The sequence below is a fragment of the Lepisosteus platostomus genome, chromosome 2 (assembly GCF_059453375.1).
Source record: "Lepisosteus platostomus isolate fLepPlt1 chromosome 2, fLepPlt1.hap1, whole genome shotgun sequence".
Lineage (NCBI taxonomy): Eukaryota > Metazoa > Chordata > Actinopteri > Semionotiformes > Lepisosteidae > Lepisosteus > Lepisosteus platostomus.
In genome coordinates, this window is record NC_142612.1 from 68,453,291 (window position 1) to 68,467,041 (window position 13,751).

General features: G+C 39.2%; 1 protein-coding gene across 21 annotated transcripts in view; it reads right to left on the minus strand.

Annotated features, from left to right (window-relative positions):
* Window positions 1-13,751, minus strand: part of kif1aa (kinesin family member 1Aa) — a 90,886-nt gene that overhangs the window by 26,962 nt on the left and 50,173 nt on the right. For 8 of the 21 annotated variants that reach the window (XM_088615294.1, XM_088615284.1, XM_088615277.1 and 5 more), the window contains 8 exons: window positions 11,843-12,151; window positions 5,982-6,100; window positions 5,312-5,397; window positions 4,124-4,259; window positions 2,959-3,121; window positions 2,664-2,754; window positions 1,967-2,085; window positions 1,532-1,587 (listed from right to left, as the gene is read on the minus strand). In XM_088615294.1, the coding sequence (XP_088471420.1) occupies window positions 1,532-1,587; window positions 1,967-2,085; window positions 2,664-2,754; window positions 2,959-3,121; window positions 4,124-4,259; window positions 5,312-5,397; window positions 5,982-6,100; window positions 11,843-12,151 (1,079 nt within the window). Of the gene's footprint in view, window positions 1-841; window positions 1,085-1,531; window positions 1,588-1,966; window positions 2,086-2,663; window positions 2,755-2,958; window positions 3,122-4,123; window positions 4,260-5,311; window positions 5,398-5,981; window positions 6,101-11,842; window positions 12,152-13,751 lie in introns of all 21 variants that reach the window. The other 13 variants (XM_088615371.1, XM_088615415.1, XM_088615351.1 and 10 more) reach the window with 3 other exon arrangements.

Genomic DNA, 13,751 nt, shown 5'->3' on the forward strand with positions numbered 1-13,751 from the left:
TTAAAGAACAGGAAACTTTTTTTCCAGGAAATAAGAAATGGTTCAGCCTACTAAAACGTGTCTGTGATACTAAGACATGTCATTACCTACTCTCAAAATTGCTGAAGGGTTCAGCAGAGAAGCCAGAGGGAAATATAATCAGAACACACAAATAGGGAGGTGATGAGGCAAGCCGAAAATCCATTAAAACTGATTCAGGCAGATGTTTCTCTTTTACAGATGATGCTTTTGGTATTATTCTATACATCAAATATCAATCTCTATATCATTACTTAACAAACCTATAAATAACTAATTTTATTCAATGCCCTACATGTTTGTTTTAAGTATTTAGGGGAGTACTGCATATACAATACAAATTAATGCTAAATTGCAAGCTATCAGTAAAATAAATATCAGTCATTCCTACAGTACATAATACTGTTTTACAAGGTTTACTCTAAAATATATTTTTGTCTTTTGTTGCAATGTTATAAATGTTATAAAAATATAAACATGAATAGTTTTCTATTTCTTTATTTGTTTTCAAATGGGTAAAAAATAACATCCAAAAAAGGTCAGTTAATCCATGGACTGTGCAAAGGCAGACATATCATGTCAAAGTTTTTTTTTTAACATTATTTGATGAATACCCTGTGCAAGCAGTGCAAGGTTAGTCCTTAATTACAACATATTGAGTCTGGTCATTCTGAATTAAAAAAATGCTATTTCCTTTTTAGTAAACTTCAAAGTACCCAGAGTGTGTCTTATTCAGAACAGTGTAACAGATCTGCTCTGGAATTAGTCTTATTTAGGACAGTTTAATGGATTTCCTCTAGTTCCAGTCACAGATATTACCAACCCGGCTTCTGAGCTTTTATAACTGCACAGTTAGAGGTGTGAAGGGGCGGGAGTGTGCTAGGCTCCTCCCCCTCAGAGAGGAGTGAGGCCGCTAAGCCAGCAGCTGACAGGGCGTGGCCTGACAGAGAGTCCACCAATCGTCCGTTCAGCATCTCAGGCACCAGGAAGCGAATGAGCTCCATGGTCTTCTCCCGGTCTGAGAGAGGCAGCAAGGCAGAGCAAATTGGGTTTACATCGCGCAACACTGGCCTGAGTGACAAGTGAAGTGCACAGAGACAAAGGTACACACAAGCCAGCACACAAACAAAATACTAACTGAGCCACCCCAAACTAAAAATTGCCTTACTTAGTTACAATATGTACCCTTCTTGTGACTGTGGAAAGCAACAAGGAAGGTTACTTATTTGATGGTAGCCCTTAAAATAAAGTGGGTCAACAATTGTGCAATCAATGCTGAGGTGAAACCCAGTAAAATATCTAATAATAGTGGTACACGGTGTCGGGCTACATATAATGTATTGATTAAAAATTAAAAGAAAATGTGTATTCATTATGCTAATTCAGGTAATGGAAAATGATTTGCAAACAGTATGCACATTACAAACACAGGGTATTACCTACTGCTGTCCAGAGTGATTTACGCCTTAGAAAAAAGCATATCAGCATGAATGATTCATCTTCTACTTCTTACCTGGTTTAGACAAAGGCATCACTCGGGGGAACTGCCTTCTTGAGGGTCGCAGAGGGCTTTGAAAAAAACAAAAATCGTGGGGATTGTGCATCTAAAGTTTCTTAAAAGAAACCACGAATACCGCTACTGAATTAAAATGAAGTCAGCATGTTAAAGACAACAAGTACTCAGCTATATTTCCTTTCAACCCTCAAGCATTCTATTTGATTACAAAAGAAAGTAAGTTCTAACAATGCACAGTGAAGTGACCCTTTACAAAGCTTTAGGAAAGCTGCCGAACTGGAGTGCTGGCAGACACAATCTCCATCAAACTATCCGAGAATCTATTTTACGAACTGGCAGCAAGAAGTTGACAGTTTTTGCTGTTCCAGTCGGTACTGTGCAATATGCATTTCTGAGATTTCTAAAAGACATCCTGACATCCAGGGTGCCTACCTGATAAGATCTTTGCAGAGAGGTGGGAATGGTTGTTTCTGGTAATGTCCAAACACCTCAAAAACAATAGGCTGGGTCTTGATGTACTCCACAAAGGACTTGGTCACCTCCACTGCAATCTGCCACAAGACAAAAATGCATGTTCAATGAGCACTGCAACAAGAATTTTGTCATAGCTTAAAATGCCTTCTTTTGAGAATATGAGAAACTTTCTTGTTGTAAATAGGTGCTATAATTGTAAGTCAATAAATTCAATCTGGAGTATATTACAAGAAAGAATGACACTGCTTCTGCAATTCAATAAACACATAAGAGTATTACTGTTGTTCTAGTTAAGTACTAGATGAATGAATATCTTGATACCATAAATTGTTGACAATTGTATTTGAAGCTTCACTGAGTAAACTGACTTTTTAAAGATGACTTAATTCACTGGAAAAAAAACAACAGAAAAAGGAACTCAAAAGATCCAAAAAAGGAAGTTTGAAATTTACATTTACTACTTAAAATACTAGAGGCATCTGGGCACCCCAGGAAAAATGGGGTGATGGAGGAAGAATGAGAAAGTAATTGAATAATCTTCTCAAGCATGCAAACATTCATTTCTCTCCGCTGGTACTTGACATCTATTAACAGAGAGCTGTACTTGCAGAAGCAGTCATGAGAACAGGCCAATCTTTTTTATTTCTGTACTCACATTCTGCACGTGATAGAAACCCAGTGGTGGCCCACGCCCAGTGTTTTTGAGTGGCTCCGTAGAGAAGGCCTCGTCATGACGATGGATGAAGCTGCAAACACCAAACCTTTTATGAATCTGGAGACAGGCGTTAAAAAAAAGTGCCGCAAAAATAAATCTTCAAACGAGGAATGCTGTCGCATCCCACCCAACATCTTCACTACAAGGCAAAGGATGAGGGCATCCTGTCCCAGCAGAATGAAGCACGATCTCGGGGCTCCAGGTTAGTACAGTGAGTAAATGCAGTTAAACTTACTTGAATTGACAAAAGATGTCTGCGTACTCTGCAGAAATGCTGGAGGCCTGCAGGACGGTCACACGGAACGTGAACACGCTGCCAATCCTCAGGTGCTCCAGAGACCCTTCCAGCTGTCCGTCTGTGGTGGTTTTCAGTGGGCTGTCAAGGTCCTCAGGGCTAGCTGTTGAGATACCAACACACGTGGATGAAGGTATCATGCTGCCCAACAGACACGTTACTCTTAAAACCACTTCACTACCCACTGCTGCCCACTGCTTAAGATAAATACACTGTGCTCCAGTTACTTATTTTTATGGCACCACAATCATACTGTACATCATACCTCAGCTGCTGCTTCTAAATCGGATTGGATCTAATAATAAATGCCACTGCCACTGTGTTTATGAAGCGTAAACGTTGTTTTCATGATCCTCTGAATTTCATATTTTGTGATTCATCTGACTACGCATATCTGATCTTTGCTGCACAGTGTTTCTGAATGACGCCTGCTCACATATTGACTGCAAAAGCTCTTCAGTAGAAATTAACAGTATCAAAGTTATATAAATATAAATGATTTTTATGATTGTATAATATAGAATTAATGCATAGTGTAGTAACTATTAACAGACTACTTAGAAAATCGTTAGCTAGTGTTTCTGGCAAAAGGTAACCTAGAGAACATGCAAACTGTGAAAACTGGTTTTGCAGAATTAAAACCAAACACAGGATATTGCAGTGATACAGTGATCAAATTACACAGCTGAGAGTGTCATGTTGGATGTTCATTGTATATTAAGGATTAATAAAGGATTTAGTATTAAAACATGATTATAAACTAAAACATTATTATATAATCCTTACAACCACATGAATAATATCACAATCTACCAAATCTGCAAGACTATTTAATGTAACCAAATGCTAGCCAAATACCAACCATTCTCATAGAGGCCTTTGAACCAAACTTCCTTCAGGTGGATCTGAAAATTGGTTTGTTATATAAATATTTTAAGTAAAGATTTGTTGTCTATTTGCCTAACCTTAGTGCAATTAATTTTGATCATTTCCTTTTTCCAGTTTCCAATTTGATGTCCTTATTTTATGATTTATTTATTTCATGAAAACCTCACTAACCATATCTGAGCTCCTTACGTACAGCAGGTGGGTTGATCATCCTCACCTGTACATGTGTTGTTGTTGACCTCATCTGCAGAGGGACCTGAGTCTGAATTCTGCCCCTCCCCTTCCACAATCCTCAGCTCCTCCTGGGACGTCCCCGAGCGAGACATTCCTACTGGACAGGACTCCGTCTGGAACTGTCCAACCAAACGGTTTTACAGCAGATACAGAATTTAAGTGGCAGCTACTCATAGATATGTTCTTGTCTTTGAATTTACACATTTTTAGCATAAATACTGTACACTGCACATTCAACATTCTCACTTTCCCCAAACTGAAAGCACAGTAGGATCTTAGTGCAAAATACACCAATGTGAATTAACACTATCCATTCATACACCTCCTTATTACATACAGTAGGATGATAATTTGCCTGTGTGTTCCCTAAAGATACTCTCAGACAGGATTTTTAAATTGTCCTTAATGTTTTTGCCTTTAAACTTTGTAATACAAATTAATTTGAAAATCGAGTGTTACAAGTCTGATGAGATTAATCTCTTAATGAATGTGACAGTAAATGACAGTAACATAATACTGGTAAGCCATTCATTGCCCTTGATCAGAACCAGTAAACAGATGATTTCCTTGTAGAGTGACTGTAAATTGATATTCAATTTAATATTAACTAAAAAAAACAATCAAAAACCTAAAGTGACATTTTTCAACATATTTATAAGTGGAAAATACCAAGGAAATAAATATGAGTATTTGCATCCACTTCCAAGAATACTTTGTCTAATACATGTTAGCATTGAGCCAGACAAGCAATGGGCAGGACACACCATATGGAGGAAATTAACTACAATTCAATTTTAAATAAACCTAAAGAGGATTTCTTTGGATTGTGGGAGGAAAATGGAGTAAGTGGTGAAAATTCATGTAGGAAACTACACACAGAATGTGCCACAGGCTAAAAATAACTGTAAGGACCCAAGAACTGTAAGGCACCAACAGTTTTCCATTCACATGAACGCTCACAATCAAATCAACTTTTTTTTCATATATTTGTGTTATTATTTCTATTGATCCTATTATCATATTAATATGGAGACTAAGTAAAAATTGTGAATTTAGAGAACTGCAATGCTTAATTTAAAAGTGAATGTCACTCGGTTGAAATGTATTTCCGTTTCCTTGTCTGAGTTGATACAGAGTCACATGGTTACCCATACTTAATCCCAGAGCTCACCTTCTCAAACTGCTGGTCTTCAAAGGAGATCTTGGCAGTGCCTGACTGTCGCACACCAGAACCATAGTCTGGGGCTTCTTCATCAGCTGTATTTGAAACACATAGCACAGAGCATGTTCATTTTGTCAATAATACAGTTTCACTTGTAGGTAATTTTGGAACCATTGAAGAACATGTCCATTAAATGTTACAGTACAGCTGGTACAATTACAATACTAGGTTTAGCATCATCATCACTTTTATTAGCCCTATACAATTTCTTGCATTAGGAATTTCTCTTTTCGCATACCCCAGCTTGCTCTCCATGAGACACACAGGCACACAGACAGGGAGAGAAACTTAGGGTCAGAACGCAGGGTCAGTCATTGTACAGCACCCTGGAGCAGCCTTGCTCAGGGGCCCAGCGGAGTAGGATTCGTCTGCCAGCTGCGGGATTTGAACCGGCAACCTTCCAGCCACAGGCACAGATCCTTAGCCACAGAGCCACCACTCCGCCCAGTTTGATGTATGTGATCACACAACCCCGCCAACATCAATCGTCTCTAAAAACTGAATCCACAGAGGCTTGGTACTTCTTATCAATGATAATAAGTTACAACAAAATACACGGCGATCCACTGCCATTCTCTGACTCACAATGTACAGTATGCACAAGTTCAGGAGCGCTCACCTGAAATGGCCTGAACGGCTACCCTCAGGAATCCCTTGACCTCTCCCTTTTCGCTCACGATAGCCACGCGATGCACCAGGGGCACAGGGTACAGCAGGTTACTGAGATACACAAAGGCCCTGCAGGGTAGCGGAGCAAGGGGGGTTGGGGGGTTAGGAGAAAGGTAGACAAAAAGCACAAAGTGGTCAGGGAGCCTCCAAACACACAACCACACTGCACTGGACATCACAACACCGAGCCGCAAAGCAACCAAACAGAAGCTGCGTCTGCTCCAGCGATAGCCAAAGGTGCCCTTTACTGTTGTTGTTGTTGTTATTTCTGCATTCTCATTTTCCAGATTTTCAAAGGCTGTGGATCGGGGTGGGAGTGGGGTAGGTGCCCTGCTTTTGGGACAGTGTTTCACAGCTTGGTGAGGCTAAGGAGCATGGGTGCAGAGTACGGTTCCTCGCATTTATCTCCAGACCAGCCAGATTGAGGAAAACGCATCACCAATTCACCACGATGTAACAGGCCTCACTGACAGTCTCCACCACAAAGGAAAAAGGTTTAAGCCTTGAAAATAATTTGCCTTGAAATCCACCTGAATCAACTATCACTGGTTCAACTTTACTTAATATGAGGCTGCACCTAGGTTTAATAATGATCCACTGTCATTAACTGATCAAAAGAGACTTATTAGCTGTAACTCCTTGCTTAGCATTCAAGGTTACAGTGGGAAATGCACTGCATTAAAAAACCTAGACTGAGAGCAAGGCAGTCATCTCTAAATCAGCAGTGTCCCACTGGCTACACCACCCTACAGCCACGTGACTGCACACCGAGAGGACATTTGAGTTTCACATTATAATGTACAAGCAGAATATATACATCACCTCATCTTATTTAATGGTCTTCTCAGCAGACCAGGAAGCCGATTGGAAAATATAAGATGAAATACTGTATCTGCCTTTAGTGTCTCATTAAGATGTGGCAAGAAGTAGCCTTATATCAATATTTGAATTACTGCAAATTAATCATTTGGTCTAGACAGAATTGTTTTAATAATTTATAGGACAAAATACATTGTATTAGCTCTAATTGACCAGTATGAGGTTGCTGTATATACAGTAAGAATCCTCCTTGTGTCTATCCAAATAAATAAAGAAAGGTAAAAGTATGTTCAGACATTTTTCACGTTTGTTTATGTGGTTTAGACCTTTTGCACTAAAACTCATCAGCTAGTTCTCATGTAAAAATGTTAAAGTATTCAAATAAAATGATCATTAAACTTTAACAGTGTTGTTTTTACACTGTTATATTCAACAATATATTGTTAACAAGTCTCAAAATATTGATGGCCTAAAATAACAGGTGCTCAGCGTGACAGAAAGATGTATTCTGCATGGTAAAGTTCTATTCTCAGCAGTCAGTCAAAGAGATGGAATGTACCGTGAAATGCATCCCACTGTTTAACAAAATAGTTGAAAGGCATTTAGTACATTATCAAGATCGTCTGCACAGAAGAATGTCTCCAGAACATCTATAACAAACAATATAAAACATCAAATGACTTTGTTTTTCTTTTATCAGCAGGGGTAGATGTTAAACCTTTGTAAGTGATAGTAATACTCTGTGTATATCATATTGTGCTAAAATAAAACTATATATTGTTGTCATTTAAATGACAGGTATTAAGCAGGTTTATCAATTTGACCAGCTCCTGATCATCTGATATTCTTTTAAAAAATTGTCAAGCATAGATTTGTACAAAACATTAATCTGTTAAAAAAAAAATCAAAAAGGACTTGTTAACAATTTATCATGCAGCTGGAAAACTAGAAAACTAGAAACTGCATAGGGGAAAATTTGTGATCATTTCATTTCATTGAATGATAAGGATCAAAGCAATCTTTTTAAAATCAAATAAGTTCAACTGTATTATTACTCACAGTAGAAAGAGCCTTTAAACAAAGTGGATGACCATGTCATCACCCCAAAAATGAATTTAAACTTCCCGCCACATAAATTAACAACAGAAACCACAAGGGCTGATGATCTCCTGACATAGTCATAGCGAAAACAGCACAGACCTGCTTCCAAACCTGAGCTGTAATAAATCACATACTGTACAGTGAGAGAAATATTGATCAGACAGGAGTATCAGATAAGCAAGGAAAGATAGCTTGAGTATCTCTCAGCAATGACAGGGAATGTGTATAGGTAATCTACTTGTAACTCTGAAATCTTTGGAATCTTATGAAGAAAAGGTCTACTGAGCCGCGGTTCTGCCAACACTAAGATCTCTGGATTGCCCTTGTCTGTGACCAGTGCTGTAGCGAAGTCTAGTGCCCTTTAGGCTGAAAAACCCTCAGTTCGGTCTACTGCGTCATGTAGTGTGCAGTCACGGTAAAGCAAGTAGCACTGCAAGATGATCAAGTGACCTTGAGAAGCACAATAATCTTACAAATCAATGGAGCAAAAACTCTATTGGTTATAACTGGTCACCTCCGCCGGTACATAGTAATAGTCTCACCTCACTATCATACATATCATGGACTGTTATAAAACTCTTGTTTACAGGATCATGAAAAAACACTTCACACGTACACATATATATGAAAACATTTATTAATAAACATATTAATAAATAGAATTTGGGTGTCATTTGACGCACTCAGGATGAGAGGATGTGTGTGATGTATCTTCAACCCTCCCATTCTATAGCAATATGCAGTAGCAGCTTGTGAGGCCTGTGAGTAAGACAACAGCAGTACTTGCCAAACATGGCCGACTCTGCAATCCAATCAAGGGGAAAAAAAGTGCAGTTCAATTTGAAAGACACCCTGCTCTGTGATATCGGAAGTGGGGGTGCAAAATGGCAACAGCTCAGCACAGACGACACCCCTAGACGCCACATCAAAAATGAACGTGGCGGTGCTGTGAATAGATCTAGCCTTTCAGCATGAGTCCCAAGAGCCAATTTTGCACAAGGCACCTAGTTTGTGTTGACCCCGGTACCGCGACTGTTTCCACGTTCACACCGTGTGGACTTTGCTTCTCAAGATCATCGCATTTTGCAGCAGAGGGCAGAGGTAGGGTGGGAGGAAAGGGGGGACCTAAAGGAGAGGAGCTTACGACAAGATTGGTGAGGTGCAAAAACGGCATGCTCAGAATAAACAGTCAACGCAAAAGCTCTTTTTGATTGGTTGACTCCAAAATAAAAACTAAAAGCAAACAAAAGAACAAAAAAAAATACAGTACGTAGCTAAGCTTTAACCAGTAGAGCCAGCAGCTAATAATACGTGAAATTAAAAACCAAACAGGGGAGGGAGGATTAAAATAAGCACACTTCACAATTCTAGAATCACAGCTGCTGCAAGTGCATAAATGTGTGTGTGTGTGTGAGAAGCCAATTCACCAAAATGAGAAATATCCATATAGAATTTGAAAATAATTCAAAATAAAAGAAATGTGCTCTGGCATGCCTAGTAGAGACAGCTGCAGTAGAAACCAGCTCTTTCAACTTGAGATCCTGAAAATCCAGCTTGTCTGTCTTAGCGATTACTTTGCCTCACAGCACAAACGAAGGGTGTGTTGATGAACAGTGAATCAATTGATTGGGACTTTAAGAATACGACAGAAATAAATGTTGCTTTTATGCTTAACAGTCACGAAGGAGAAATTGCCATTGATTATCATTGTGTATTATTAGAAAAATAAGGTTCTGCCTCACATGCACTGACATGCACAACGGAACTTGTACTGACCTACACATTCACATATCCAATAAACAGAAGTTGACAAGACAAGAAGTAGATATAAATATGAAACAATGTTTTTATAATCTTTTCAGGGCACACAGTAGCTAGCAATACTTTATAGATCAAGCTATAAAACCTCCCAGGTGTTTTATCCTTGCATATCAAGTTCTGTTATCTGGCATGCTAAGGTCACACCATCACAAGGATTCCACAGAACAAGGCCTAGTTTTGCTGTCACTGCTAGCTGTTTGGTCATTGTCAATCCCCTTTGCAAGCTTTCTTCAGGAAAGCCATGCAGTGGCACGACAGGGGCAGAGGGGATTCTGGACCGGCAGAGTTGTGGAAGAGTTTGTTGTTGTTTTTTTTTTGAGACAGGAAATAGTATTTCAATCTGGTAATGTATTTTAATGTAATCAGAATTTTTGCGTACTTTGTTGCAAGCTAATACTGATTAAAAACAATTTGTATTTCCTTGTATATTAAAGGTGTCTGGCTCTTGTTACACTGTGTTGTTTTGTTCTGTTTTGAGTTTAGTCTCCATCCATGTTTATGGTATTAGAAAGGAAGGTCTGTCTCCAGCTACGGCCAGGTGAACTACTGTTTGAAATGAGGAATCCAGAGACTTGAAGGTGCTTGCGGGTTCCCAGACGTCCACCATCCAACTTCTATGGGTAGTGGAGAGCTGGGCCCAATACTTGGCTTTCTGGTTGTCATGACTATTCCTGCTAAAATTCCATTTTCAGGAGGGTGCAAAAAGCAGATTGAGTAAAGCAGTTATTCTATGTGAAAGACCGGGATGAATTTTCTGTATTCTTTCCTGTTCTTCCTGGAGCAGTGAAAGAGCAAAGAGAATTCCTAAGTATGAGTGAAATCTGCACCCGTGTTCCACCACCTCGCTCCCAGGCCTTCCTCTTAGAAACTCCTCATTTCACTCAATCAGCCCGGTTCAGAAAGCTGAGAAAGGAAAGTATCGCTGGAATAGTACATAAGAAGCCTAAGAGTTAACTACAAGCACAAATGGGAGTCATGAAAGGTGTTAAGAGGAATTAAAAGAGGAGTTAGGCATTCTGGACATACTGTATAACTAGAAACAAGTGTGTTCACAGGACAGGCAGAGTGGTGCTGTATCCTTGACCAAATGACCTTACTCAGATTCCGTCACTAAAATGTTATTTTGACTACTTAAATTTATATCAGACTTGTCCAAGTGGAAGTGATGAGGAGTGTAATCCTGCAAAGGATATATTACCCTGTCCCACAGTACCTTCCTTACATACTGTAGTAATCAGAGCTGTGACCAGGTGTTTCGAGCAGCTTAACTTCCATTCCACCTTAACTCTCCTTTTGTGTTATTAGTTTTTTAAGGCTGTTAAAAGAGTAACACATTTAATCCAGTCCCATAGTTAAAGGGAACAATTATCCATAGGTATTATATTTAATACTTAGCAATAAGACCCTTGATACTCCTAAAACAAGAAATAGATGTTATGTTATTATGAAGACAACATAAACCCAGCCATCTCAAGGTAGTGCTCTAGTTTCATCGTGCTTTTTGCTAGATTTGAGTTTTTAAATCTTGTTATCCCACCACAGAGATGTAACTTCTCAATTTTCTTGTTAATATAAATAAATATATATAACTCTTTTACCTTTGAGATCAGAAAACCAAACTGAGGAGATCAAAACTTTGGAAAACCAATTTATCGGGAAACTGGGGAAACAGCCCTATGTAAAGAAAAGACTGCTTTTATTTAAAGTGATTCCTTTAGCAAAGTAACTTCATCTGGTCATTGTTTGCTGTGATGAGCCACTGTCGGAAAAGATATTGCATAACCTCTACCTAGTCTAGACAATCAGAAGTTTACTTTTTCGGTGTTATACATTATAACATATTTCAATTGATTTGTGAGAAAAAGCCCATCATCTGACCTGTGCTATTACAAATCCTGGATGATCTGACGATTTTCCTACAATCTCTATCCCGGCTGGACGTAGCTCTGATCAGAGCTGGACTACTGTTTTCCCTTTGGTTCAAGTGTATAGGGTGGCCATGGGATGCCAGACTTCTCAGTGTGAAAGAGCTAGTTTCCTCTCTCAGCATGCTCCTGAAACCTCACCAACCTTCCCACTACACTGAATAGAGGCGAGCGGTCGTAAAAGGGGTCCTGGCCTTCGCTGGAGCCTGGGCAGTGCTCTCCCTCATCTCCCCCCAGCTCCGAACATGGGTCGTCCAAAAAGATCTCATCTTCCAGGTCCTCCAACTCCTCCTCCTCCTCCTCCTCCTCCACCTTCCCATCATGCCGCTCATCTGCGAGCTCGGTTATGTCGGAGTCGGGGTTGGAGAGGGTGGGGGAGGGGGTGAGATCTGTCATGCGCTCGCTCATGCATGTGTTGAAAATGGGGGTGCTAGTGCAGCCAGAGACATGGGAACTGGGTTAGTACAACAAGATAAAGACACAGAGATTAATTCTACTGCCCAGCTTTGCAGGACCACAGCACAGCCCTTCATTGCAGTCTAATGTTTGCCTGTAGGACTCGAATCCAGATTTTTTAATTCACTTAAGGCCAGAGAAGGAAACATGAAAATATTTTGTTGTTAAAAATTATTTTTGAATAAATTTACCCAAATACAAGCGTGGATGGCTTTGATACCATAAGAATTCTACATTTTCGTGACAAGCAGCTTAAAGGCCTGGGATTTTGCTGTAGTCACACCTGTCATTTCATATAATAATTACAATTTCACATAAAACAAATTGGTTCAATGATGCCTTTTTGAATATTTCATTCAATGCTTCACAGAAACAGTGCAGAAAAGCCACGTCAGTTACTGCAAGCTATAAATGAGTTTATTTAACATGTATATTTTGGGTTCTGGGTTCCACACGCACTTGCAGGTTTTTGGTTCAAACTGAGCTCTTTAATTAAACTCGTAACTGAACTAACAAGATGCTTAATCGAAACTTTAAGCACTCCTTTGCAAGTTATTGATGAAAATAAGGGTGAAAAGGCGCCCTCTAACATATTTAGGAACTGAAAACTATTAAACACTTCATAATAAGTCCTGTTATGAGGTCAGTTAAGAGTTCAATTACAGAGCTGAGAGTGCTGAAAACAAAGCCCAGCAGGAGTGTGAGTCCCAGGACCAGGGCTCTCTGTCTCCTTGAAAGACCATTTCCACCACAGTGCCTGGTGTTGAGTAGCACAACTAATGTTTAAACTTCTTCTCACACTGCTAAAAGGACGGTGCTGTGGCCAGCCGTAGATGGAAAGCTGCAAGAGGAGAGTTTTAAGAATACTATGTCTTAATCTTGAAAATCAGATGATCACAGAAATACAAGGCACTGTTTTATCCCATGTATCATAAGGGGGAAAGATAAAAGGTTAACGATGGACATGCTGATCAATAGGCAGTATTTGTTTTGTTTTTTTCTCTACTTGATTTGGTGAATTCACAGCTACAGCATGATTTTCAAAAGGAAGCTATGTGAGATCGTCTTAGCTACTTTAAGAATACTGTAAAAAAAACTGGAAGATTGTCAATGATGTGTATGACACATTGAGTAATTGGTGTTTGATTACAGGCAAACAAAATAAAGCTATTTATTACCTTTTGAAAACCATGCTGTAAATGCACAGCATCACAAGTCACAATATTAACAGATTGATAGAATGCACTCCCCAGCCTCTCAGAAAATCTTTAGGGTGTTAGAATGAGCAAGAACAGTCTCCCCCCAAAAAATATCTTTCTGTGGAATTGTGAATTTCCCACAGGTAATACGTTCACTGCTGAAAGAGAGCAGTGATCATGAAATATGTATATGCCTTCATCGTAGCGTGCAGATCTTGTCAGTAAACTATGTTTAGTGATGTGAAAATCTAGCTCAAATATATTGCCGAAGTGGCTGTAGAAAAGGTTTGTGCCAACAAAACTACTCAACCCCTTCATCTTCTTTAACCCATTTCTCAGAATGTTCAGTACGGCTGAGACAATAGTATTTTTTTCTTTGACAAATAAAACCTTCCTTAT